Genomic DNA, 27,406 nt, shown 5'->3' with positions numbered 1-27,406 from the left:
GTGTATGGTTATGTTTAGATATATTTAGTGCTCATTATCTTGCACCTCGGTATTAGTGCTCCACTCGAGGCCAGGGCCTAGCGTTCACGTGATTGTTCGCCTCCCTTACCACACGCTCACCTTGGATCTAATGCAGGTGTCAGCCTGTTGTACAGACCACATTAGGTGGTTCCGACTCGTAGGTGCCTTGCGATATTTCGCACAGCCTTCACGTGATCGTAGCACTTGAACGTACTTATTCACACCCAGCCTGTCATACATACCACATTAGGTGGTTCTGAATCGTGTGCAGGAATTGGTAGATGAGCTATAGGTTTAGCCATACAGGTCACGTTAGGTGACTCCGGCTGCCATATCACTTTACATTGTTTCACATCACCTGGCTTATATATTTTATTACTAAGATACTTGACATGGCATATACTCGGTTTTCACCGATCTCGAGTATGATTTCTATATATGTATGTATTATTATTTTCTAGGAAATTATACGGGTTTTACGGTGAGGGGTTATTATGTTTAAAAAGAGAAATGTGTTTTCAAAACTTTGCTTTTGCCCACTCACAATTTCTGTTTTGTGCCCTCTAGGTTCTAGCTAGAAGTTTTTGTTGGTGGCTCATGAGGACTCTACGACGGTTCTGACAGCCTTGCAATAATGTAGGAACTTTCTTTCATGTTCTGTATAATTAATACTTAACTTACTAGACTGCACTTAGGTTACCTATGCTCTGAGTATTGTATTTCCCACTTTAAACACTTTCACACACTTACATACTACTCTAGTGTAACTTAGTTAGTTTTAGTTTTTAATTACCCACATTTCATATCACTATCACTTCCGCATTGCGCACATGGCTACATCACCCTCACGTGATGACCAACATGCCTCGATTCAGGTCGAGGTGTGTCATGTTTTTCCTAAATTAATTTTATTAAATTCGTTTTTATTATATTTAAATTCAAAATCAAAATTTTCGAATCCTTGTTTTTAGATAATTAACTAAGATTTTGGTTTTGCATAAATTGTTTTAAATAATCCTTGTGGAAACGATCTTGCTTGAACCGTTTATACTACAACTACCTTATTCTCTTGCAAGTATTTTGTGTGATTATAACCTCTTTACATAGGTACTAAAAATCCTATCATGCATCAAGTGTACGGGTGGCCATGAGAGTACTCAAAGGCAACACTTTATCATTAAAGCAATGTAACACCGTCTTGGTGTTGTTTGACTGGACCAGAATTTTGGATTGTGAACTACCTTAGTACATATGTGCAGAAGTGTGGCGGGTGACGTAAACATAAATAATCATTTTAACATGCATGTTAACGGAATGTTGGATTCCGTTTAATCATATTAAATTAATTTATGTATTGATTATCTTCATGTATAATAAACCACAAATGTGTGTTGCACGCCCTAGGGAAATTTTTGAGAAACTTTTGGGTTCACTAGTATGTATCACGCCACTTGCTCGTCTAAAAAAGAGATTCTTTCACGTCACCAGTTTACCATGCTACAATTTTGAATTTATTAGATGGATAATACATTTTGTTTAATAAATGACCAACTTTACAAATATTTTTGTGAAGTGATTTCACACATATTTTTTAGCTTTTTACACACCCATGTTTAATTTTGGATGTTGATTCTGTTTGATTTATTCAATCTGATGGCCATAAATAAAGAGAGGTATGCGAACTAAAAATGGTGTGTGAAAATCCATGACACTGCTGAGCATGAATTTTAGTTAGATGAAAAAAAACCTTACGCCTGATACAAGTGGGAGGACATGACATGATTGCCTTTATTCAAGGATGAGGAATGCTAAGGTGACTATCAAGAGTAGGACTCTCCAAGAACTCTCTGCCACCTCATAGTTAGTTTAACGTCAATTCATTCATGTGCCAGCATTATAAGACTAATGTTAGGAAGACTAAATTTGTAAACTAAATGACATGGAAGTTGATTATTAGATTATTACTTAAGCGTTAATAAACGTGCTCATTTTCTATTGGTGACACGTCATTTAGTTTGTAAATTTTGTCTACAAATTTAGTCTCCATAGCGGTACTTGTATTATAAAACATTGTGCCAAATATATGAGGTGACAAAGAGTCTCAATTTTGAGAGAGTATCATTAGCATTTCTCTTCAAGAATTTATCCACATTCTCCCTACTTAATAATTTCACCAAAAATGGTTTCTGAATGCTAATGATACTCCCTCAATTTTGAGAGAGTATCATTAGCATTTCTCTTCAAGAATTTATCCACAATCTCCCTACTTAATAATTTCACCAAAAATGGTTTCTGAATGCTCACTTATCAAAATTAAGCCCCTGTTTAGTATATTTTTTTTTCATCAAAAGTTGCTTCACTTTAAAGTTAAGTAGTAAAAGTGTGTTTGGTAAAAATAAATTATTTTGCTTATATTAAACGTAATGAATGACCTCTAGATAGCAGCTTTTAAAAGCATCTTGTAGATACAAATGCTTTAATACAAAGCAGAGTTGAGCCTTTAATGAATATTTTTAATTCCTATAATACGCTAAATAATTTTAAAAAATAACATTATTTATTCTTGTAGGCACATTTTATCATTGAACAATAAAGTTGTGAAATCTCGTTCCCAAAATTTCATTATTTAATTTACGTATTTCATATCTATTTGATTTTATTTAACTATATTTTTGTTAATATTAGAATTTTAATTATTTAGTTACAAATTTTAGTTTTTCATAATTAGTCAAAAAGAAAAAAAAACTAGAATCTGCCAGATGGCAGCGGGAGAGAGATAGACCAATTAGAAGAGAGAGAAATGAGAGAAAGGATGGGGACCTAGCCAATCAGAAAAGAGAGCAAGGAGGGGAAATGAGGGAGAGAAAAACCACCCAATACCGGATTTTTGCATCGACTTGTGATTTCGTCGATTTCATCGGTTTTTCCGACGAATTCCACTTAGCCGTCACTTGCACACTCCACCCCGACCTCCATTCTCTCATTTCCACAAAAAATACGTGAGTTTTTGGCCTGGATTTCACAAAAAATTGCGTCGAGGGCTTTGTGGGTGCACAGTGTCAATTTCGTCATTTCTAAAAGGTTTTTCGTCAACCACTGCCACCCTTAGGCGTCTTTTGAGTCCAAGAACATAGCCTAAATGAGTTTGGGGGTTGCAGAGCTGCGAATTCGACAAATCGAGGAACACCAATTTCTAGGGTTCCGATGGATCGAGGGTGTTTTCAGGCGTTTCTCGGTCAAATTGGACTTTGGCCTAGGTATGAAAGTTGTTTCCCTTGTTGTGATCTACAATTCTGTAAAATTTGGTAATTTTTAGAGTTAGGTGAATTTTTTGGTGAGTCGAGGCGACACATGGCCCAAGGAACCACTTGACCTTTCTTGGCTAAATTCAATACCCCGATTCCATATGTGACTTGTAATTGATGAAATCCCGCGTTCGAACATAGTTTTGATAGAGGCTGCCACTTGATCATTATATGAATTGACGATCCAACCGTTGGATTGACACCAAACTTTAGTGCGTTATAGTACGTAATATTTGAGACATTAGTAACTTAGCGATCATGAATCTGATGTACGGATCTTTCCGAATTGAATTTCTAAGTTTGTAAAATCAAACATTGGCCACCATTTAATTTTAGCGATTGGCGGAGATCTGACAGTCAGATTGTTCTGAAATTTTAGGATATTGTTCTAGGAGATTATTGAGAGTCTTGGGAAGTTATGCATCAGAGATCCATGGGCAGATGTTCTAGATCGAATTATATAGGGTTGTGGACACCACCGTTGACAGAGAGTTGACTTTTGGTCAATATGTTACGAATTGATCTTAAATAATAAAATTAGTATTACTAGATACTAAGTAGGGCTTAGTGGGCCTATATGGGTTGGTGAGCTATCACAGGTAACATATACCTCAGTATACGTGTATGGGATGCTTTATGGTGATATATATATGTGTGTGTAATTAACTTCTTGATAATACGAATGATACGAATGATAATTTTTATGACAATGTGAGCCTAGAAACCTATTAGAAGTATCCCGGTAGAACTTGTATGCTTATGTGACATGTTAGTTAGTGGCCATGAGGAATTGATAGTGCAGGTGATTACGTTGTAAATCATAGAGGTTGAGATATACGAGTAAGTAGGTTGTGTGGTGATAAGAATGCATCATGTAATAATGTGGTACGTGGGTGGTCCTGCTTGGTTAATCTGCATTAGGGGACCACGCCATGTGATGCAGGGGTATGGTCCGGTTTGGTTAATACACATTAAGGGACCATACGCATCATAGGGGTGACCCTGCTCGGTTAATCCACATTAGGGAGTCACTGCCTAGGCCATTTCTTTATTTCCATAGTTGGTCTTACTTGGTTAATCCGCATTAGGGGACCATACTATGGACGATCCTACTTGGTTAATCTGCATTAGGGGACCATATGCATCATGGGGGTGACCCTGCTTGGTTAATCCATATTAGGGGGTCACTGCCTATTCCATTTCTCTATTTCCATAGTTGGTCATGCTTGGTTAATCTGCATTAAGGGACCATACTATGGGCGGTCCCACTTGGTTAATCCGCAATAAAGGATCATACTATCGGATACATGCCTATGGTTCTACTTGGTATATCTGCAATAGGGGACCATACGCAATCTATGAGTGATTATACTTGATATATCCGCGATGGGTGATCATTGCCTGCACAGTTGGATTATGCTTATGATTCTGCTTGGTATATTCGCAATGGGAGACCATACACATTTTAGGGGTGATGAGGATTAGTTGTACTTGGTACATTTCGATAGGAGCCATATTTTAGTCGAATTTCGTTGAGTGGTTCGAAATCCTTACTCTTGCTTATTTCCACATAATTAGTCTCGAACCCTAGATTCAAGTGAATGGGGATTACTCACAGTAGACCTTATGAATATAAATTAGATTTACCATGTTATTACTTATAAATCAAGTAAGGAATTATGTAGGGTTCTTTAAATTAATTCATGAAATGATATGTTACCTCATTAATTGATTAACGTAGTTAAATGTTATTATTATGCATCCTTGATTCATGAAATTGATTAATTTACATGATTGTGGAATGACATTGGTTATGGTTGGTGTTACTATGATTAGATTAGTTGATTAATGTGGATTGAGAATAATATTGTGCTTCATTGGTTCTTTGATATGATACATGTTGTGAATTGAGGTATCATGTTGAAAACGTAGTGATTTATATGATCGATGGAATGGAAATCTTGAATGTCATGTGGGTTTATTTTGTAGCCCTGAACCTGGTAATTTCATGCTTTTCAAGTTCTAATAATTGATTGAGGAATGCTCTGCTTTTATGCTTAAACGTACTGTGATAAACTCAGAGTGTAGTGAATGGTGAACTACGAATGACTTGATCCCATCTTTGGGTACATAGGCAGTCTAACGCAAAGGTTAGATGCAGCCATGAAATAAAAGAAAATGACCGCGTGGTTAAATCATATTATTTTTTGTCTTGTCTCGGAGACGAGACATGATGAATAAACTAAGATGTGCTGATATCACGTGTCGATCTTAGACGTATGTCGGGATCGGAGCATGACAAAAGTGACCACCGCCATAATCACCACCATTGTTGCCACCACCACCACACTACAATTGTGCCACCACCACCACTACCATTGCCATTGTTACCACCATGCCATCACCCCCACCATAAACACAACCGCCACCACTGCTACCACAACTGCCATCATCACTGTTATTGCCACCCCTACCACCGATGTTGCCTCTGCAGCCCAACCACCACACCCCTTTATTGGCACCACCACCACCAGCACCACACCATCACAACCCTTGCCCTTATCACCATTGTCGTCGTCATCACCAATATTGTTACGTCTATTTTTGTCATTATATACAATTATAAATTATCAAACGCTTTTACACTGTTTTTTATACTCACAACACTTCTAAAAATATAGTTCATCAAACACTAAACAGCTTTATTTTGTACCAGATTATTCTTAAAGCACATCAGAAGCAGGTTTTTAAAAAAACACATCAATCTCAAAATGGCCTTAAGATTATGGGTCTTTCAATTGAGGTAAATATATTATGTATTTGACCAAAACGATTTTAAATAATTTGTCATAAGATGACGCGAAAGAAGAACGGAAATGTGACACATGAAATTGAACCAAAGCAAATGATTTTCTTGGGTTTTAACACCCATATATTTTTTTGTTGGTTTATCATTTTCACCAAGCTCCACCTCATCTATAATCTTTATGTATTATGTTCCGATCCCGAAACCAAGCTCCACCTCATCAATAATTAAATAATTTGATGGCATTACTTTTGTTTCCTTTCTCAATTTAAAGGCCCAAACAAGAAACAAAGCAACACTAGAAAAAGACCACTGCTGTATAATGGGTGTTTTAGAAACTCAAAAGGAAAGAAACTCAAAAGCTTCAATTTGTTTGTCGTGCTCTTTTAACTTCCACTTTTACTGTTATACAAGCGAAAACAAGAGAGATTTAATATGAGTAAAGGGATACTTTACTTCTTGAGATACAAGTTTACTGTTGTAATCTAGCAAGGTTTCTTCTAAGGATCTTGGCTTTCTTTATCTGTAAAGAAGATGGGTTTTTGGTTGTTTAATTAATTTCTACCCAGAATTGCAAGATAAAAAGGGATACAAAGGAGAAGACACACACACACACATGTTTTTTTTAAGATGATTACATTTCCTGGATAGAACTGAGAAGATATATAAACTGGCAAACAAGTTTATTTATCTTAGGAAAGTAACAGTATTTCCATATTCACTTTCATGTTATTACAACTTTGATGTCGAAAATTAGAAAATTTAAGGAAGGTGGTTTTCTTATCAGTTAGGGTTTTTTTTTTTTTTTTTTTTTTTTTTTTTTTTTTTGGAGAACCTCGGCGGTACGAGGGAAATACCCCTCATAGAACAAGAGAAAAGAAATACAAAAAAGGGGGGGACATGCACCTTACCCCTTTTGAGAAAGGAAATACAAAAGAGGGGGAGACATAGACCGTACCCCTCTTGGAAAAGAAAATACAAGGAAAAGACTGGGCGGACATAAGCCCAAACCCCTCTATAAACCTAAAAGGTAATAACATGCAAGACAAGCTGCAAAACAAAAGGGAATCCAAAAAGGTTAGGAAAAGAAAGGAGAACACACATCAAGAAGAGGAGACAAACCTGTAGGTTGGCATGCCCAAGAAATCTGAGTGCAGAGGAGGAAGGATCTCTATAAGGGGAGTGGAATGCCAAACAAGTGAAGATGATAGAAGCCCTAAATTGGCTAATTTGTCAGCAACAACATTCCTTTCTCGAAAAATATGAGAGCAACGAAAAACCATGTTCTGCAAATGGAGAGTACAATTGTTCCATCGTGTCTGGAGAGACCAAGGGGGAGAGAAAGATCCAGAAGCAAAATATGATATTACATTAGAAGAGTCGCTTTCAAGCCATAAATTTTGCCAGCCCCGCGCGTGGGCCAATTCGACAGCAAGGATGACAGCATGGAGCTCCGCATAGAAAGAAGTACGATGGCCCAAGCTTAGGGAGAAACCACCAAGAAAATAACCTGCAGAGTCACGAAAAACCCCGCCACATGCCGCAGGACCCGGATTACCTTTAGCAAGGCCATCAGTATTCACTTTAACCCAAGAAAAAGGAGGGGGGTGCCAACGAACAGGGACAATAGAATGAGCTTTACAGGAGTTAGGCGATATTCCAAGAGAAACTAAAAGTTGCCTATCCAAAATGCCTCGTACATGGCCAGGGGTGAGAGCTCCAACCTGCCTAATCCAGGCCGAGGTGGAGCGGCAGAGACGTGAGAAGGAGGGAGGTTTGCCTTCAAACTTCACTTTATTACGCATCTTCCAAATAGCCATTAGTAAGAAAAACCCTGAAGCTATCCAGACATTGCGAAGATGTGGAGAAAACCGCTTTGACAGAAAAACAAGCCATAGATCAGAGAGGGAGCCCGTAGGTGGAATAATAGTGCCAAATTGGGTAGCTAGCCAACGCCAAGCACATTGTGCAAATTCACAACTAGAAAATAAGTGGTCGATAGATTCAGAATTCTTGTGACATAGTTGGCATATTGGAGCCAGCGGGATGCCTCGGCGCTGAAGTTGATCCTCCGTTGGGAGCTTGTTGAATAGAATCTTCCAAACTAAAATAGAGTAACGAGGTGGGATGAAAGGACGCCAGATAATGGAAGCCCAACTCTTAACAGGAAACCGATGACGAACAATTTCATAGCCATCGGAGAACGAAAAAACACCAGAAGTAGAAACTTCCCAAATTAAAACGTCCTTATCCTCATCAATTGGAAGAGGCATTTCTAAAATCTCTTTAGTTAGGTCTGGGAAAGTAGAAGAAAAAATAGAAGGAATAACCCATTTTCCCATACGAATAATATTTGAGACCTTAGTACGAGATAAAGAATGAGCAATCTCTGTTGCACCAACGACGTCCACAATAGGCTTATCCAGCCATTTATCAACCCAAAGGGAAGTAGTAGAACCATTTCCAATCACCCAACGACAATTCTGAAACAAGATATGAAGAATGGATTTAATACCAGGCCATATAGAGGATCGCTTATAACTACAAGAATATAGGCGACCATGTAGCTTGAAACGTTCCCGAAGATAAATACTCCAAGGGGAATCAGTAGTAATAATAAGCCATCCAAGCTTTAAGAGAGCAGTAGTGTTAAGAGAGCCAAGGTCACGCAAACCCAAACCACCTTCATTCTTCGGAGCACATATCTGACGCCAAGAAACGGTAACAGACTTCTTGGAGGTTACGTCACCAGACCATATAAAATTGCGAGCACATCTTGAAAGAGGCCTTAGCAAGGAAGAAGGCCACTTATAAACAGAAAAGCTATGCAAGAGCATACTTTGAAAAACTGATTGAGTGAGTTGAACTCTTCCTGCCATAGATAAAAGTTTCCCCTTCCAACCAGTTAACTTAGCTTTAGCTTTATCTGCCAAGGCTTGAAGATAACTCATTTTAGGCTTGCCACAGAAGATTGGAACTCCTAAGTAGACAAAAGGTGCTTTGCCTTCTTTGAAACCCAAGTAACTCTCAACCACAGCTTTGCGATGCCTTGAGGTAGAGCCCAAGTAGAAAGTATTTTTTGCCTTATTGATAAATTGACCAGAGGCTCTACTATATCTATCGAAGAAACCTTGCAAATTACGCAGAGTGACACCATCACTTCTACAGAAAATGAATAAGTCATCAGCATAGAGAACGTGAGAATGAGAGATACAACCTCTTGGAGCAAAAGTTGGCTTAGTAAGCCCATCAAGTTGAAGACGACTCAGGCCCCTTGATAAAGCCTCCTCAGCTAGACAGAAAAGTAACGGAGAGAGAGGATCCCTTTGGCGCACTCCTCGGGAACAAGAGAAAAAACCATGCGGGGAACCATTAATTAGGATGGACAATTTAGCAGATCTTAAGATGGTAGAAACCCAGTCTATAAAACAAGTGGAGAACCCAAAGTTAGTAAGCACCCGCAAAAGAAATGACCAATCTAAAGTATCAAAAGCCTTAGCTATATCAACTTTGACTCCCATATTGCCACCACGAGTTTTTTTGTCAAGCACATTGAAACATTCTGAAACAAGGCCAATACAATCTGTGATACGACGACCAGGTATAAAAGCAGCTTGATGCGGAGAAATAATGCGTTGAACAACATGAGAAAGACGAACTGCCAAAATTTTGGGAATAATCTTAAAGAGAAAGTTTGCCAAAGCAATAGGTCTAAAATGAGTCATGGAAATAGCGTCTTCCACCTTCGGAATCAAAACTAAGAAATTACTATTGGCATTGGGGTATAACCAATTTGATTGAAAGAATTGCTTCACAAATTGAATAACATCAAAGCTGACAATATCCCAACAATGGTGATAGAAAAAACCTGGAAAACCATCAGGCCCTGGCGCACTGGAAGCACTTAATGAGAAAACTGCCTCCTTAATTTCCTCATCAGTAGGTAATGCAGATAAGAGATCATTTTCAGAGTCTGTGACCATCGGCTGGATGACTTCACAAACCTCATCAATACCTGAAGGGGTGAAAGAAGAGCCAAACAAAGTCTGATAGAAATTAACAATATGGTTCTCAATTGCCAGCGGGTCAGTAAGAAGATTGTTTCCATCAAGAATACAACTGATATGAGAGCTGGATGATTTAATACGAGCATAGGCATGAAAGAAAGAAGAATTTCTATCCCCTTTAGTTAACCACTTAACACGAGCTCTATCTTTCCAAAATGCCTCATGCATTTGGAGAGACTCCATTACTGTAGTCTTGGCGACAATCTCCTCCTCGAAAAGATCATTATTTATACCCTCAGTTGAAATTCTTTGTTGAATCATAGAAAGATTATGCCGAGCATTAGCCACTCTATTATGGACGTCACCAAAGACCGAAAAATTCCATTGGCGCAAGCAGGTTTTTAGAGCTTTCAATTTTTGCAGAATGATAAACATAGGACAACCATAGACAACTGTATTTCTCCAGCAATGAGTTACAGTTTCTCGAAAAGATGGATGTTGAACCCACATTGATTGAAAACGGAAAGGACGATGACCACTGCTCAAAACTCTAGAACCAGAGAAAATAAGGGGGTTGTGATCTGAGACTACCTTTGGCAATGCTATGCAGTTAGAATGGGGCCAAGAATCAAACCAGCTAATATCACACAAGGAGCGATCTAACCTTCTTTCAGTGCGACCACGTGACCTCCAGCCATTAGACCATGTAAAGGCTGCCCCAGATATGTTCAAGTGGGTAAAGTTACAAGTCTCAGACATATTACTAAATTGAGCGCATGAAGCTTGGGACGGTCTGCCTCCTCCCATCTGCTCGTGGGCGCCCAGGATAGCATTGAAATCGCCAATAGCCATCCATCGAACTTGTGTTTGTGGGCGCAGAGAGATAAAATCAGCCCACAAGTCTCTTCTTTTGATAGGTGAAGTGCTTGCATAAACAAATGTGAACTGGCTTGGGATATGGTCAAAAGTACAGCGAACCGTAACCTGTTGATCCGAGATAGAAATAATTAAAGGGTATGCACAAGCCGAAGATGTTAGTAACCAAAGGTTGGGAGCAAGAGTTCCTCTAGAATTAAAAGTAAGAGCAGATAGATTTAAAGAATCCCAATAAGCAGCTGAAATAGAATTAAAAGTCACCATAGGCTCCGCAATGCAAACCAAATCCGGGTGATGCAACCGACAGATGTTAGAGAGCTCCATCCGAGAGTCATCGTTACCAATGCCACGGATATTCCAGAAGAGAACCTTCATTTATAACGAGCTGGTATTCCTCGGACCCTACTTGGATATGGTTTATCAGAGGGTTGATTAAGATTGGCAAGCTGTTTTTGTTTTTTCCGTTGACTATTAGATAACACAGGAGTAAAACCATCCATATCACAGCCTTCTATGTGATTGACAATATCGATGACATCCTTAGCTAATGTCGCAACATGTTCAAAACCAGGGGGAATGCTATGGTTGTCATGAGGATCTTGCATGCCAAAATTATTTGGGACATCTGTGTTGCCCAACTGCTGACTATTCTGAGCTACCGTCTCGACCTGCTCAAAGCCAGAAGGAGTGCTAGAGTCGTCACAGAGATCATGTGGGCCAAGATTGTTTGGGACAATGGTGTTGCCCAAATGCTGACCATAAGAAAGACCATTCTGAGGATGTGATCCATCTGGAGACAGCGATCCGGTCATAGAATTGCTAATATGCGAAATCCCAGGAGATTGAATACTAATATGCGTATCAGCGGTGTCAGTCTCTGGTATGACATTGCCAGAAACAGTTGGCGTTATTCCAAGAGGAGACTGAAGAATGGGCTCAGCATTACCATCATCCGCTGCCTCAATACCTGCATGCAACAATTGATCAACCTGTTGAAGAGGTTCAGAAGCATGTGACCCAGAAAAGACATTAACCGGTATTGTTGTATCTTTTATGGGACGATATTCCATGTGCAGTTGACTGCGAGAGTGATCTCTGGTTTTGTTGTCCCCCATGTTACCACCCTTTCGCGTCCGGCTACGAGAACGACCTCTCGACATCTGTTGAAGTTGTCTGCAACTATTAGCCAAGTGCCCTATCAAACCACAGTGACTACATTTGGGCGGTAAATTTTCATAAACCACCTCAACCGGGAAGCCATGACTTTCTCTTTCAACCATAAGAGATGTAGGTAAATCATCTGCAAGATTGACATCAACTAATATACGTGCATAATAACCATATTGCCTTTCCCTTGTAGCTGAATCTAGTTGCAAGGGAGTGCCGACCCCTCTCGCAATTTCCATCAAGTGTCTAGGATGCCAATATTCCTGACTCAAACCAAAAATTTTGATCCATACCTGAGCATGAGTTTGAGGGAGAACATCACCTGGTTTAAAATCTGGCGTCCATTTTTATAACCTGAATAAACCAGTAGCAAGAGTACACGTGCCGCCACCCCATGCCCGTCGCATATCATCTTCCTTATTGAAATGGATATCAAAATAACCTTTACCTATAGGAACCAGGTTCCATGGTGCAGTAGGGCGCCATGCATCTTCTAAGCAAGATTTTAGAGCACCGGTCTTCATTGGCGTAGAACCCTTTTTTAGGAGCAAACGCCCAAGGAGATTATTTTGAAACAACTTCAACTGTTCTTGGTATAGATCCTCGCTAATTTTGACATATGTTTTGTCCCCACGCACAACCGGAGTTGGAAGTTGGCTGAGATGGACGTCTTCAATTGGGATGGAAACCACAGAAGCAAAAGTCCTTGCCTTCAGAATTGGTTGAGCGGGGGGCATATTGGTTGTCGGCATAACCATCTCTGCAAGAAAACCCCATGGACATACGATATTTGTGCCCATGATAATTCAGTTTAGAGTTGTCAACACCATAAAGCAAGGTTGAACGTAGAATAACCTTGGGCGGTTGAACGCAGAATAACCTTGGGCACCCTGAAAAAGAAAAGAAAAAAAAAAAAAAAACGCAGATTCTCTGGAGCAATTCGTCGAGCAGGTACAAGGCACCACAACCAAGCAACCAAAGGCAACCAAGAAAACCCCATGGACATACGATATTTGTGCCCATGATAATTCAGTTTAGAGTTGTCAACACCATAAAGCAAGGTTGAACGTAGAATAACCTTGGGCGGTTGAACGCAGAATAACCTTGGGCGGTTGAACGCAGAATAACCTTGGGCACCCTGAAAAAGAAAAGAAAAAAAAAAAAAAACGCAGATTCTCTGGAGCAATTCGTCGAGCAGGTACAAGGCACCACAACCAAGCAACCAAAGGCAGATCAAGCTTCCGGCAGGAGGAGGTGCTAGTACCGAAGAGAGCTTTCAGATTGACTGGGGCAATTCGTCGAACAGGTACAAGGCACCTTACTGAGTTCCAAGACTGAGTAGTGAGAGTGAGGCGGAGGTATCATGCGGATGGATTGTATGTCTTTTGTTTTAGTTTCTCACAGATTGCATCCAAAACCGGGTCTTCTAGCAGGGTAAAAATCCGAACCTCAGATTGACTACTCTGTTAGAATATATGATAGAGATCTTACTTTTTTCACGAACTGTAGAATTATCATGTAATGCTGAAACGATTAGGAGAGAATCGCACTAAAAAGAAATTCTGGAGACCCCTTTCCACCTCAAAAGTTGCACCTTCCCCTTGCTCTTCGATCTCAACAACTCCTTGCTCGCCCGGAATAATCTCGGGCTTTTCATCTAAATCAGCCAAGGCCTCTTTAAGTTCATTAACTAATGACTCATTTCTAACAGCAACAAGTTGGGGCTTGAATCTCCTCACCTGATCCACAAGAAGAGTTACATTTGAACCAGCTGCCAGCGCCACAATTCTGAATTTATCTGGGTTCTCCGCCACTATGTCTAATGTCTGTATAAACAACAGAATCCGATCATAATCAACCAAGGTTCTAAAAAACGCTAGGCGCTAGTCGGGCGGCGGGCTAGCGCCTAGCGCCTAGGCGGCTAGGCGGCCCCTAGGCGGGCGCCTAGGCGGATTTAGGTAAATTTCTTGTATATCTTGTAAATAAATGCATATTGACACCTAAAAAAAACTATACTTGTATGGATAATAAAATAATGATAAAATGCAAATTAGGTACACTATTTCCATAAGTATTGGATGAACTTGTATTAAATTCATCATTTGCAAATTAGATACACCATTTCCATAAGTATACCACCATGAAACCAAAAAAGAAAAAAGCACGCAATTAATAAAAAATAAAAAATAAAAAAAACCTCCTAGGACCGCCTAGGACCGCCTAGGGCCGCCTAGGACCGCCTAGGACCGCCTAGCCCACCTAACCCGCCTAGCCGCCCAGCCCGCCTAGGCGGCCGCCTAGGCCCAACCCGATTTTTCCTCCCGATTTGCCCAAAAACGCCTCGGTTGCTAGGCGCCCAGCGCCTAGGCGGCCGCCTAGGCCGTTTTTTAGAACACTGTAATCAACTAATGCGATTCCCAGAATTTGTTCCTTTAAGAAAGAAAAACAGCTTCTTTTCCACCACTAAAATAGGGTTTCTATAATGCGCGTTGAATTCTTTATCTAAGTAAGTTTTTATCTGTTAGATCACGACGGCTCACTGTCAAATTAAATGAAAAGTAATGAAAGCACAAAGCAGAAAACAAAATATCGTAGTTGACTGCTGGTAGGATAAATTTGCAGTTAAATTTCATCGAAAACATTAAACTTGACAAGGATTACCAGAACCATAAAATTACCACATAACAAGAACACAAAGGAAACGAAAAAACTTGAAACAAAAGTTCACAAACAAATAACCAACGACATAAGAAAACAGACTGCATACTTTTATTTAGACCATTTTTTAGTACCCTCAAAACTAATTGGCAAGTTAGTTAATCCCCATAAGTGACAATGCTGTCCATAATCTTGGCCACTACCTCCTTAGAATCCCTCAGTTTTTTTATGCTTTTGTTAAGCTTCTCACGCTTTACTGCCACTGCCGGGGACTCCTCCAACATCCTCTCAATTCCCCCACCGTAAGGTCCCAACAACTCATTCACAATCTCAGCTTCCATCTCTTTGTTCACAAGGTTGAAAACAGACAGCTGCAAGTGCAATGCCATGCAGTCCACAAGCCTCCTCAAAACAACCTTCCAATAAGCAATCATTCTCATTTTAAGGTCATAAGCTTGAGCTAACACATGCGGGTACTTCCTCAGAACACCGACTTCCACTTCCCCGATGCCTTCTATATCTATGATAGAAGGCTTCTTCTCATCAGTTAAGACTCCATGAATGAATTCGTTTTGACTAGCCATCAGCTTGTTCCATTCGGAAACATAATCACCATCACATGTATAATCTGTCAGCTTTTCCATCTCTACAAGCTCCAGCATCCACTTGATTGACCTCTCCTTCATCTTGGCCATTAGACTATGGCCGGCACGCCTTGCTGACAGCTGCAGCTGATGATAGTTATCCGTATAATGCATCAACACAGAAATAACCACCTCTTCAATGTAGTTCCACACTTTTTCCTCAAATGCAATCGGAATACTCGAAATTTCATTCACTTTTGCCTGCAAGATAATGAGGAAAGCATTGCGTGGAAGGAAGTTCGGAAGTGAAATACCTTTGGCCTCCTCCAAGATCCTGATCTCCTCCATCAAGAAGTTGCTCTTTGCATCAGTTTCAGCACATCTGTGAAGTTCATCCGAGTACTGGTTGAGCATCTCAACCAATCTAGCAGTGCAGTGCATGCGATTGTCTTCCGCGTACTCCTGAAATTCTCCTCTCAAAAGAATCTTCCTAAGCGATTCCTTAGCCAAGCCAGTGATTTGCATAAAAGCCGTCATGGCCTCAGCAACCGATGAAAGACTCTTTGGCATTTTGTTCAGCTCCATAATGCAGAAGTTCAGCCTGTCATTGATCTTCTTCACTATCTCAGGTATATTTCTTGCTATGCTGTTTGCTTGAATTTGGACCAGCTTCTGTGCTAAAACTGGAATGCCGACAATGGACTTGTCAATCTTCGAAAGTAGAGGATGGGTTTGAAATAGTTCATGAGCCATCACCGCTGCCTCCTCATCAGTTCGTCACCAATCCTGTTCCTTACACAGACATAACCAAGACCAATGTTTACATCATCTCCAGTGACCTTCTCAAGTAGTCCTTCCGGTGCCTTGTCCACTTTCGTAACCACAGCGAGCGTCCTCTCACCAGTTTTATCTACACTTTGTGACATCCGGATTGACTCACAAGTAGTAAAATCCACCGTAGCAGACAATACATTCAGAATAATACTTTCCTCCGGCTTAATATACTCCATGATCATATCTTTGATCTGATCATAGATATTTTCAGGTTGGCCATGGACTGGAACCCTTGTGATTCCCGGAAGATCAACCATAGTGAGATCCGGAACCCCATTCTTCTTCACCAACAAAGTAAGTGGCATGTTTGAAATTCCCTTACCTCCCCCCGCAATAGAATTAGTCGCTTTCACAATATCTTTGGCGATATTTTCTTCATCAGTACGATCAACTCTGCCATTGTACTCCAAGGAAAGTTCAGGCTGAGGACTCGAGTGGTGTTCCAGCCTCATAATAAGAGGCACTCTCGTGCAGATGCCTTGGCCCCGAGGTAGGCTGATGCCGGCCAAGGATTCGAGCACGCTAGACTTCCCGGATGACTGGTCTCCGACCACCACAATCGTTGGCAGCTGAATGCCTTCATCCATCACCTTCAAGCTGCGTAAGTTGTCTACCGCATCCAGAAGAGGGCGGATCTTGTCGTTATAGGACGACACAATGGGTGCGCATTTGAGAGGTACTACGTCTAGTCCTGCCTGAACCATTGCGAGTGAGCCTTCACCGTTTAAGACTGTGTAACTCGATTCCATTTGCCTTCGTCCTTCCGTTTCTGAATTATAGGATGTCGAAACAATGGTGAAAATCCAAAGGGAAACCGAGATTACTTGTCAGAGAAGATATCAGTCAGGAAGAAGTGAGAAAGCTGGTTTTAGTAAGTGCCTTAAGGTTAAAGGCTCCTAGTTGTATGTATAATTGTTCAGCAAAACCTATCGAAGTAAATGACAACCAGCCGTTTCAAAGGCTCCTAGTAGTATGTATAATCGTTTAGCATTTTGAAGATGCTACATGAAAACGACATTTCATGTAGCATCTTCAAAATGCTAAACGATTATACATACTACTAGGAGCCTTTGAAACGGCTGGTTGTCATTTACCTAAATCCGCCTAGGCGCCCGCCTAGGGGCCGCCTAGCCGCATAGGCGCTAGGCGCTAGCCCGCCGCCCGACTAGCGCCTAGCGTTTTTTAGAACCTTGGTTGATTATGATCGGATTCTGTTGTTTATACAGACATTAGACATAGTGGCGGAGAACCCAGATAAATTCAGAATTGTGGCGCTGGCAGCTGGTTCAAATGTAACTCTTCTTGTGGATCAGGTGAGGAGATTCAAGCCCCAACTTGTTGTTGTTAGAAATGAGTCATTAGTTAATGAACTTAAAGAGGCCTTGGCTGATTTAGATGAAAAGCCCGAGATTATTCCGGGCGAGCAAGGAGTTGTTGAGATCGAAGAGCAAGGGGAAGGTGCAACTTTTGAGGTGGAAAGGGGTCTCCAGAATTTCTTTTTAGTGCGACTCTCTCCGAATCGTTTCAGCATTACATGATAATTCTACAGTTCGTGAAAAAAGTAAGATCTCTATCATATATTCTAACAGAGTAGTCAATCTGAGGTTCGGATTTTTACCCTGCTAGAAGACCCGGTTTTGGATGCAATCTGTGAGAAACTAAAACAAAAGACATACAATCCATCCGCATGATACCTCCGCCTCACTCTCACTACTCAGTCTTGGAACTCAGTAAGGTGCCTTGTACCTGTTCGACGAATTGCCCCAGTCAATCTGAAAGCTCTCTTCGGTACTAGCACCTCCTCCTGCCGGAAGCTTGATCTGCCTTTGGTTGCTTGGTTGTGGTGCCTTGTACCTGCTCGACGAATTGCTCCAGAGAATCTGCGTTTTTTTTTTTTCTTTTCTTTTTCAGGGTGCCCAAGGTTATTCTGCGTTCAACCGCCCAAGGTTATTCTACGTTCAACCTTGCTTTATGGTGTTGACAACTCTAAACTGAATTATCATGGGCACAAATATCGTATGTCCATGGGGTTTTCTTGGTTGCCTTTGGTTGCTTGGTTGTGGTGCCTTGTACCTGCTCGACGAATTGCTCCAGAGAATCTGCGTTTTTTTTTTTTTTTTTTCTTTTCTTTTTCAGGGTGCCCAAGGTTATTCTGCGTTCAACCGCCCAAGGTTATTCTACGTTCAACCTTGCTTTATGGTGTTGACAACTCTAAACTGAATTATCATGGGCACAAATATCGTATGTCCATGGGGTTTTCTTGCAGAGATGGTTATGCCGACAACCAATATGCCCCCCGCTCAACCAATTTTGAAAGCAAGGACTTTTGCTTCTGTGGTTTCCATCCCAATTGAAGACGTCCATCTCAGCCAACTTCCAACTCCGGTTGTGCGTGGGGACAAAACATATGTCAAAATTAGCGAGGATCTATACCAAGAACAGTTGAAGTTGTTTCAAAATAATCTCCTTGGGCGTTTGCTCCTAAAAAAGGGTTCTACGCCAATGAAGACCGGTGCTCTAAAATCTTGCTTAGAAGATGCATGGCGCCCTACTGCACCATGGAACCTGGTTCCTATAGGTAAAGGTTATTTTGATATCCATTTCAATAAGGAAGATGATATGCGACGGGCATGGGGTGGCGGCACGTGTACTCTTGCTACTGGTTTATTCAGGTTATAAAAATGGACGCCAGATTTTAAACCAGGTGATGTTCTCCCTCAAACTCATGCTCAGGTATGGATCAAAATTTTTGGTTTGAGTCAGGAATATTGGCATCCTAGACACTTGATGGAAATTGCGAGAGGGGTCGGCACTCCCTTGCAACTAGATTCAGCTACAAGGGAAAGGCAATATGGTTATTATGCACGTATATTAGTTGATGTCAATCTTGCAGATGATTTACCTACATCTCTTATGGTTGAAAGAGAAAGTCATGGCTTCCCGGTTGAGGTGGTTTATGAAAATTTACCGCCCAAATGTAGTCACTGTGGTTTGATAGGGCACTTGGCTAATAGTTGCAGACAACTTCAACAGATGTCGAGAGGTCGTTCTCGTAGCCGGACGCGAAAGGGTGGTAACATGGGGGACAACAAAACCAGAGATCACTCTCGCAGTCAACTGCACATGGAATATCGTCCCATAAAAGATACAACAATACCGGTTAATGTCTTTTCTGGGTCACATGCTTCTGAACCTCTTCAACAGGTTGATCAATTGTTGCATGCAGGTATTGAGGCAGCGGATGATGGTAATGCTGAGCCCATTCTTCAGTCTCCTCTTGGAATAACGCCAACTGTTTCTGGCAATGTCATACCAGAGACTGACACCGCTGATACGCATATTAGTATTCAATCTCCTGGGATTTCGCATATTAGCAATTCTATGACCGGATCGCTGTCTCCAGATGGATCACATCCTCAGAATGGTCTTTCTTATGGTCAGCATTTGGGCAACACCATTGTCCCAAACAATCTTGGCCCACATGATCTCTGTGACGACTCTAGCACTCCTTCTGGCTTTGAGCAGGTCGAGACGGTAGCTCAGAATAGTCAGCAGTTGGGCAACACAGATGTCCCAAATAATTTTGGCATGCAAGATCCTCATGACAACCATAGCATTCCCCCTGGTTTTGAACATGTTGCGACATTAGCTAAGGATGTCATCGATATTGTCAATCACATAGAAGGCTGTGATATGGATGGTTTTACTCCTGTGTTATCTAATAGTCAACGGAAAAAACAAAAACAGCTTGCCAATCTTAATCAACCCTCTGATAAACCATATCCAAGTAGGGTCCGAGGAATACCAGCTCGTTATAAATGAAGGTTCTCTTCTGGAATATCCGTGGCATTGGTAACGATGACTCTCGGATGGAGCTCTCTAACATCTGTCGGTTGCATCACCCGGATTTGGTTTGCATTGCGGAGCCTATGGTGACTTTTAATTCTATTTCAGCTGCTTATTGGGATTCTTTAAATCTATCTGCTCTTACTTTTAATTCTAGAGGAACTCTTGCTCCCAACCTTTGGTTACTAACATCTTCGGCTTGTGCATACCCTTTAATTATTTCTATCTCGGATCAACAGGTTACGGTTCGCTGTACTTTTGACCATATCCCAAGCCAGTTCACATTTGTTTATGCAAGCACTTCACCTATCAAAAGAAGAGACTTGTGGGCTGATTTTATCTCTCTGCGCCCACAAACACAAGTTCGATGGATGGCTATTGGCGATTTCAATGCTATCCTGGGCGCCTACGAGCAGATGGGAGGAGGCAGACCGTCCCAAGCTTCATGCGCTCAATTTAGTAATATGTCTGAGACTTGTAACTTTACCCACTTGAACATATCTGGGGCAGCCTTTACATGGTCTAATGGCTGGAGGTCACGTGGTCGCACTGAAAGAAGGTTAGATCGCTCCTTGTGTGATATTAGCTGGTTTGATTCTTGGCCCCATTCTAACTGCATAGCATTGCCAAAGGTAGTCTCAGATCACAACCCCCTTATTTTCTCTGGTTCTAGAGTTTTGAGCAGTGGTCATCGTCCTTTCCGTTTTCAATCAATGTGGGTTCAACATCCATCTTTTCGAGAAACTGTAACTCATTGCTGGAGAAATACAGTTGTCTATGGTTGTCCTATGTTTATCATTCTGCAAAAATTGAAAGCTCTAAAAACCTGCTTGCGCCAATGGAATTTTTCGGTCTTTGGTGACGTCCATAATAGAGTGGCTAATGCTCGGCATAATCTTTCTATGATTCAACAAAGAATTTCAACTGAGGGTATAAATAATGATCTTTTCGAGGAGGAGATTGTCGCCAAGACTACAGTAATGGAGTCTCTCCAAATGCATGAGGCATTTTGGAAAGATAGAGCTCGTGTTAAGTGGTTAACTAAAGGGGATAGAAATTCTTCTTTCTTTCATGCCTATGCTCGTATTAAATCATCCAGCTCTCATATCAGTTGTATTCTTGATGGAAACAATCTTCTTACTGACCCGCTGGCAATTGAGAACCATATTGTTAATTTCTATCAGACTTTGTTTGGCTCTTCTTTCACCCCTTCAGGTATTGATGAGGTTTGTGAAGTCATCCAGCCGATGGTCACAGACTCTGAAAATGATCTCTTATCTGCATTACCTACTGATGAGGAAATTAAGGAGGCAGTTTTCTCATTAAGTGCTTCCAGTGCGCCAGGGCCTGATGGTTTTCCAGGTTTTTTCTATCACCATTGTTGGGATATTGTCAGCTTTGATGTTATTCAATTTGTGAAGCAATTCTTTCAATCAAATTGGTTATACCCCAATGCCAATAGTAATTTCTTAGTTTTGATTCCGAAGGTGGAAGACGCTATTTCCATGACTCATTTTAGACCTATTGCTTTGGCAAACTTTCTCTTTAAGATTATTCCCAAAATTTTGGCAGTTCGTCTTTCTCATGTTGTTCAACGCATTATTTCTCCGCATCAAGCTGCTTTTATACCTGGTCGTCGTATCACAGATTGTATTGGCCTTGTTTCAGAATGTTTCAATGTGCTTGACAAAAAAACTCGTGGTGGCAATATGGGAGTCAAAGTTGATATAGCTAAGGCTTTTGATACTTTAGATTGGTCATTTCTTTTGCGGGTGCTTACTAACTTTGGGTTCTCCACTTGTTTTATAGACTGGGTTTCTACCATCTTAAGATCTGCTAAATTGTCCATCCTAATTAATGGTTCCCCGCATGGTTTTTTCTCTTGTTCCCGAGGAGTGCGCCAAAGGGATCCTCTCTCTCCGTTACTTTTCTGTCTAGCTGAGGAGGCTTTATCAAGGGGCCTGAGTCGTCTTCAACTTGATGGGCTTACTAAGCCAACTTTTGCTCCAAGAGGTTGTATCTCTCATTCTCACGTTCTCTATGCTGATGACTTATTCATTTTCTGTAGAAGTGATGGTGTCACTCTGCGTAATTTGCAAGGTTTCTTCGATAGATATAGTAGAGCCTCAGGTCAATTTATCAATAAGGCAAAAAATACTTTCTACTTGGGCTCTACCTCAAGGCATCGCAAAGCTGTGGTTGAGAGTTACTTGGGTTTCAAAGAAGGCAAAGCACCTTTTGTCTACTTAGGAGTTCCAATCTTCTGTGGCAAGCCTAAAATGAGTTATCTTCAAGCCTTGGCAGATAAAGCTAAAGCTAAGTTAACTGGTTGGAAGGGGAAACTTTTATCTATGGCAGGAAGAGTTCAACTCACTCAATCAGTTTTTCAAAGTATGCTCTTGCATAGCTTTTCTGTTTATAAGTGGCCTTCTTCCTTGCTAAGGCCTCTTTCAAGATGTGCTCGCAATTTTATATGGTCTGGTGACGTAACCTCCAAGAAGTCTGTTACCGTTTCTTGGCGTCAGATATGTGCTCCGAAGAATGAAGGTGGTTTGGGTTTGCGTGACCTTGGCTCTCTTAACACTACTGCTCTCTTAAAGCTTGGATGGCTTATTATTACTACTGATTCCCCTTGGAGTATTTATCTTCGGGAACGTTTCAAGCTACATGGTCGCCTATATTCTTGTAGTTATAAGCGATCCTCTATATGGCCTGGTATTAAATCCATTCTTCATATCTTGTTTCAGAATTGTCGTTGGGTGATTGGAAATGGTTCTACTACTTCCCTTTGGGTTGATAAATGGCTGGATAAGCCTATTGTGGACGTCGTTGGTGCAACAGAGATTGCTCATTCTTTATCTCGTACTAAGGTCTCAAATATTATTCGTATGGGAAAATGGGTTATTCCTTCTATTTTTTCTTCTACTTTCCCAGACCTAACTAAAGAGATTTTAGAAATGCCTCTTCCAATTGATGAGGATAAGGACGTTTTAATTTGGGAAGTTTCTACTTCTGGTGTTTTTTCGTTCTCCGATGGCTATGAAATTGTTCGTCATCGGTTTCCTGTTAAGAGTTGGGCTTCCATTATCTGGCGTCCTTTCATCCCACCTCGTTACTCTATTTTAGTTTGGAAGATTCTATTCAACAAGCTCCCAACGGAGGATCAACTTCAGCGCCGAGGCATCCCGCTGGCTCCAATATGCCAACTATGTCACAAGAATTCTGAATCTATCGACCACTTATTTTCTAGTTGTGAATTTGCACAATGTGCTTGGCGTTGGCTAGCTACCCAATTTGGCACTATTATTCCACCTACGGGCTCCCTCTCTGATCTATGGCTTGTTTTTCTGTCAAAGCGGTTTTCTCCACATCTTCGCAATGTCTGGATAGCTTCAGGGTTTTTCTTACTAATGGCTATTTGGAAGATGCGTAATAAAGTGAAGTTTGAAGGCAAACCTCCCTCCTTCTCACGTCTCTGCCGCTCCACCTCGGCCTGGATTAGGCAGGTTGGAGCTCTCACCCCTGGCCATGTACGAGGCATTTTGGATAGGCAACTTTTAGTTTCTCTTGGAATATCGCCTAACTCCTGTAAAGCTCATTCTATTGTCCCTGTTCGTTGGCACCCCCCTCCTTTTTCTTGGGTTAAAGTGAATACTGATGGCCTTGCTAAAGGTAATCCGGGTCCTGCGGCATGTGGCGGGGTTTTTCGTGACTCTGCAGGTTATTTTCTTGGTGGTTTCTCCCTAAGCTTGGGCCATCGTACTTCTTTCTATGCGGAGCTCCATGCTGTCATCCTTGCTGTCGAATTGGCCCACGCGCGGGGCTGGCAAAATTTATGGCTTGAAAGCGACTCTTCTAGTGTAATATCATATTTTGCTTCTGGATCTTTCTCTCCCCCTTGGTCTCTCCAGACACGATGGAACAATTGTACTCTCCATTTGCAGAACATGGTTTTTCGTTGCTCTCATATTTTTCGAGAAAGGAATGTTGTTGCTGACAAATTAGCCAATTTAGGGCTTCTATCATCTTCACTTGTTTGGCATTCCACTCCCCTTATAGAGATCCTTCCTCCTCTGCACTCAGATTTCTTGGGCATGCCAACCTACAGGTTTGTCTCCTCTTCTTGATGTGTGTTCTCCTTTCTTTTCCTAACCTTTTTGGATTCCCTTTTGTTTTGCAGCTTGTCTTGCATGTTATTACCTTTTAGGTTTATAGAGGGGTTTGGGCTTATGTCCGCCCAGTCTTTTCCTTGTATTTTCTTTTCCAAGAGGGGTACGGTCTATGTCTCCCCCTCTTTTGTATTTCCTTTCTCAAAAGGGGTAAGGTGCATGTCCCCCCCTTTTTTGTATTTCTTTTCTCTTGTTCTATGAGGGGTATTTCCCTCGTACCGCCGAGGTTCTCCAAAAAAAAAAAAAAAAAAAAAAAAAAAAAAAAAAAAACCCTAACTGATAAGAAAACCACCTTCCTTAAATTTTCTAATTTTCGACATCAAAGTTGTAATAACATGAAAGTGAATATGGAAATACTGTTACTTTCCTAAGATAAATAAACTTGTTTGCCAGTTTATATATCTTCTCAGTTCTATCCAGGAAATGTAATCATCTTAAAAAAAACATGTGTGTGTGTGTGTCTTCTCCTTTGTATCCCTTTTTATCTTGCAATTCTGGGTAGAAATTAATTAAACAACCAAAAACCCATCTTCTTTACAGATAAAGAAAGCCAAGATCCTTAGAAGAAACCTTGCTAGATTACAACAGTAAACTTGTATCTCAAGAAGTAAAGTATCCCTTTACTCATATTAAATCTCTCTTGTTTTCGCTTGTATAACAGTAAAAGTGGAAGTTAAAAGAGCACGACAAACAAATTGAAGCTTTTGAGTTTCTTTCCTTTTGAGTTTCTAAAACACCCATTATACAGCAGTGGTCTTTTTCTAGTGTTGCTTTGTTTCTTGTTTGGGCCTTTAAATTGAGAAAGGAAACAAAAGTAATGCCATCAAATTATTTAATTATTGATGAGGTGGAGCTTGGTTTCGGGATCGGAACATAATAAATAAAGATTATAGATGAGGTGGAGCTTGGTGAAAATGATAAACCAACAAAAAAATATATGGGTGTTAAAACCCAAGAAAATCATTTGCTTTGGTTCAATTTCATGTGTCACATTTCCGTTCTTCTTTCGCGTCATCTTATGACAAATTATTTAAAATCGTTTTGGTCAAATACATAATATATTTACCTCAATTGAAAGACCCATAATCTTAAGGCCATTTTGAGATTGATGTGTTTTTTTAAAAACCTGCTTCTGATGTGCTTTAAGAATAATCTGGTACAAAATAAAGCTGTTTAGTGTTTGATGAACTATATTTTTAGAAGTGTTGTGAGTATAAAAAACAGTGTAAAAGCGTTTGATAATTTATAATTGTATATAATGACAAAAATAGACGTAACAATATTGGTGATGACGACGACAATGGTGATAAGGGCAAGGGTTGTGATGGTGTGGTGCTGGTGGTGGTGGTGCCAATAAAGGGGTGTGGTGGTTGGGCTGCAGAGGCAACATCGGTGGTAGGGGTGGCAATAACAGTGATGATGGCAGTTGTGGTAGCAGTGGTGGCGGTTGTGTTTATGGTGGGGGTGATGGCATGGTGGTAACAATGGCAATGGTAGTGGTGGTGGTGGCACAATTGTAGTGTGGTGGTGGTGGCAACAATGGTGGTGATTATGGCGGTGGTCACTTTTGTCATGCCCCGATCCCGACATACGTCTAAGATCGACACGTGATATCAGCACATCTTAGTTTATTCATCATGTCTCGTCTCCGAGACAAGACAAAAAATAATATGATTTAACCACGCGGTCATTTTCTTTTATTTCATGGCTGCATCTAACCTTTGCGTTAGACTGCCTATGTACCCAAAGATGGGATCAAGTCATTCGTAGTTCACCATTCACTACACTCTGAGTTTATCACAGTACGTTTAAGCATAAAAGCAGAGCATTCCTCAATCAATTATTAGAACTTGAAAAGCATGAAATTACCAGGTTCAGGGCTACAAAATAAACCCACATGACATTCAAGATTTCCATTCCATCGATCATATAAATCACTACGTTTTCAACATGATACCTCAATTCACAACATGTATCATATCAAAGAACCAATGAAGCACAATATTATTCTCAATCCACATTAATCAACTAATCTAATCATAGTAACACCAACCATAACCAATGTCATTCCACAATCATGTAAATTAATCAATTTCATGAATCAAGGATGCATAATAATAACATTTAACTACGTTAATCAATTAATGAGGTAACATATCATTTCATGAATTAATTTAAAGAACCCTACATAATTCCTTACTTGATTTATAAGTAATAACATGGTAAATCTAATTTATATTCATAAGGTCTACTGTGAGTAATCCCCATTCACTCGAATCTAGGGTTCGAGACTAATTATGTGGAAATAAGCAAGAGTAAGGATTTCGAACCACTCAACGAAATTCGACTAAAATATGGCTCCTATCGAAATGTACCAAGTACAACTAATCCTCATCACCCCTAAAATGTGTATGGTCTCCCATTGCGAATATACCAAGCAGAATCATAAGCATAATCCAACTGTGCAGGCAATGATCACCCATCGCGGATATATCAAGTATAATCACTCATAGATTGCGTATGGTCCCCTATTGCAGATATACCAAGTAGAACCATAGGCATGTATCCGATAGTATGATCCTTTATTGCGGATTAACCAAGTGGGACCGCCCATAGTATGGTCCCTTAATGCAGATTAACCAAGCATGACCAACTATGGAAATAGAGAAATGGAATAGGCAGTGACCCCCTAATATGGATTAACCAAGCAGGGTCACCCCCATGATGCATATGGTCCCCTAATGCAGATTAACCAAGTAGGATCGTCCATAGTATGGTCCCCTAATGCGGATTAACCAAGTAAGACCAACTATGGAAATAAAGAAATGGCCTAGGCAGTGACTCCCTAATGTGGATTAACCGAGCAGGGTCACCCCTATGATGCGTATGGTCCCTTAATGTGTATTAACCAAACCGGACCATACCCCTGCATCACATGGCGTGGTCCCCTAATGCAGATTAACCAAGCAGGACCACCCACGTACCACATTATTACATGATGCATTCTTATCACCACACAACCTACTTACTCGTATATCTCAACCTCTATGATTTACAACGTAATCACCTGCACTATCAATTCCTCATGGCCACTAACTAACATGTCACATAAGCATACAAGTTCTACCGGGAT

General features: G+C 40.7%; 2 protein-coding genes and 1 pseudogene across 2 annotated transcripts; 1 reads left to right on the top strand and 2 right to left on the bottom strand.

The window, feature by feature from the left end:
* Window positions 1-5,713: 5,713 nt before the first annotated feature.
* LOC126613636 (uncharacterized) lies at window positions 5,714-11,390 on the bottom strand. The gene is made up of 2 exons (XM_050281216.1): window positions 7,255-11,390; window positions 5,714-5,924 (listed from the first exon to the last, which is right to left on the bottom strand). Exons 1-2 carry the CDS (start codon window positions 11,388-11,390, stop codon window positions 5,714-5,716), a joined length of 4,347 nt encoding a protein of 1,448 aa, XP_050137173.1.
* A 3,398-nt stretch (window positions 11,391-14,788) lies between these two features.
* On the bottom strand, window positions 14,789-17,144 carry LOC126613623 (dynamin-related protein 4C-like; annotated as a pseudogene).
* Window positions 17,145-20,076: 2,932 nt separating this feature from the next.
* On the top strand, window positions 20,077-25,755 carry LOC126613634 (uncharacterized). Its single transcript, XM_050281215.1, has 2 exons — window positions 20,077-24,212; window positions 25,545-25,755. Exons 1-2 carry the CDS (start codon window positions 20,077-20,079, stop codon window positions 25,753-25,755), a joined length of 4,347 nt encoding a protein of 1,448 aa, XP_050137172.1.
* The last annotated feature ends 1,651 nt before the right edge of the window (window positions 25,756-27,406 follow it).

This window comes from Malus sylvestris, assembly GCF_916048215.2.
Source record: "Malus sylvestris chromosome 14 unlocalized genomic scaffold, drMalSylv7.2 SUPER_14_unloc_1, whole genome shotgun sequence".
NCBI lineage: Eukaryota > Viridiplantae > Streptophyta > Magnoliopsida > Rosales > Rosaceae > Malus > Malus sylvestris.
Note: the sequence above shows the minus strand (reverse complement) of the source record. Positions and strands in the feature narration are given on the sequence as shown.

Excerpts from the sequence above, each read along its gene's own strand:
- LOC126613636 (XM_050281216.1), bottom strand. The coding sequence starts at position 11,390 with ATGAAGGTTCTCTTCTGGAATATCCGTGGCATTGGTAACGATGACTCT. Across the intron at positions 5,925-7,254 it reads TTGGGCATGCCAACCTACAG|ACGTAACAATATTGGTGATG; the intron begins GTTTGTCTCCTC and ends TGACAAAAATAG.
- LOC126613634 (XM_050281215.1), top strand. The coding sequence starts at position 20,077 with ATGAAGGTTCTCTTCTGGAATATCCGTGGCATTGGTAACGATGACTCT. Across the intron at positions 24,213-25,544 it reads TTGGGCATGCCAACCTACAG|ACGTAACAATATTGGTGATG; the intron begins GTTTGTCTCCTC and ends TGACAAAAATAG.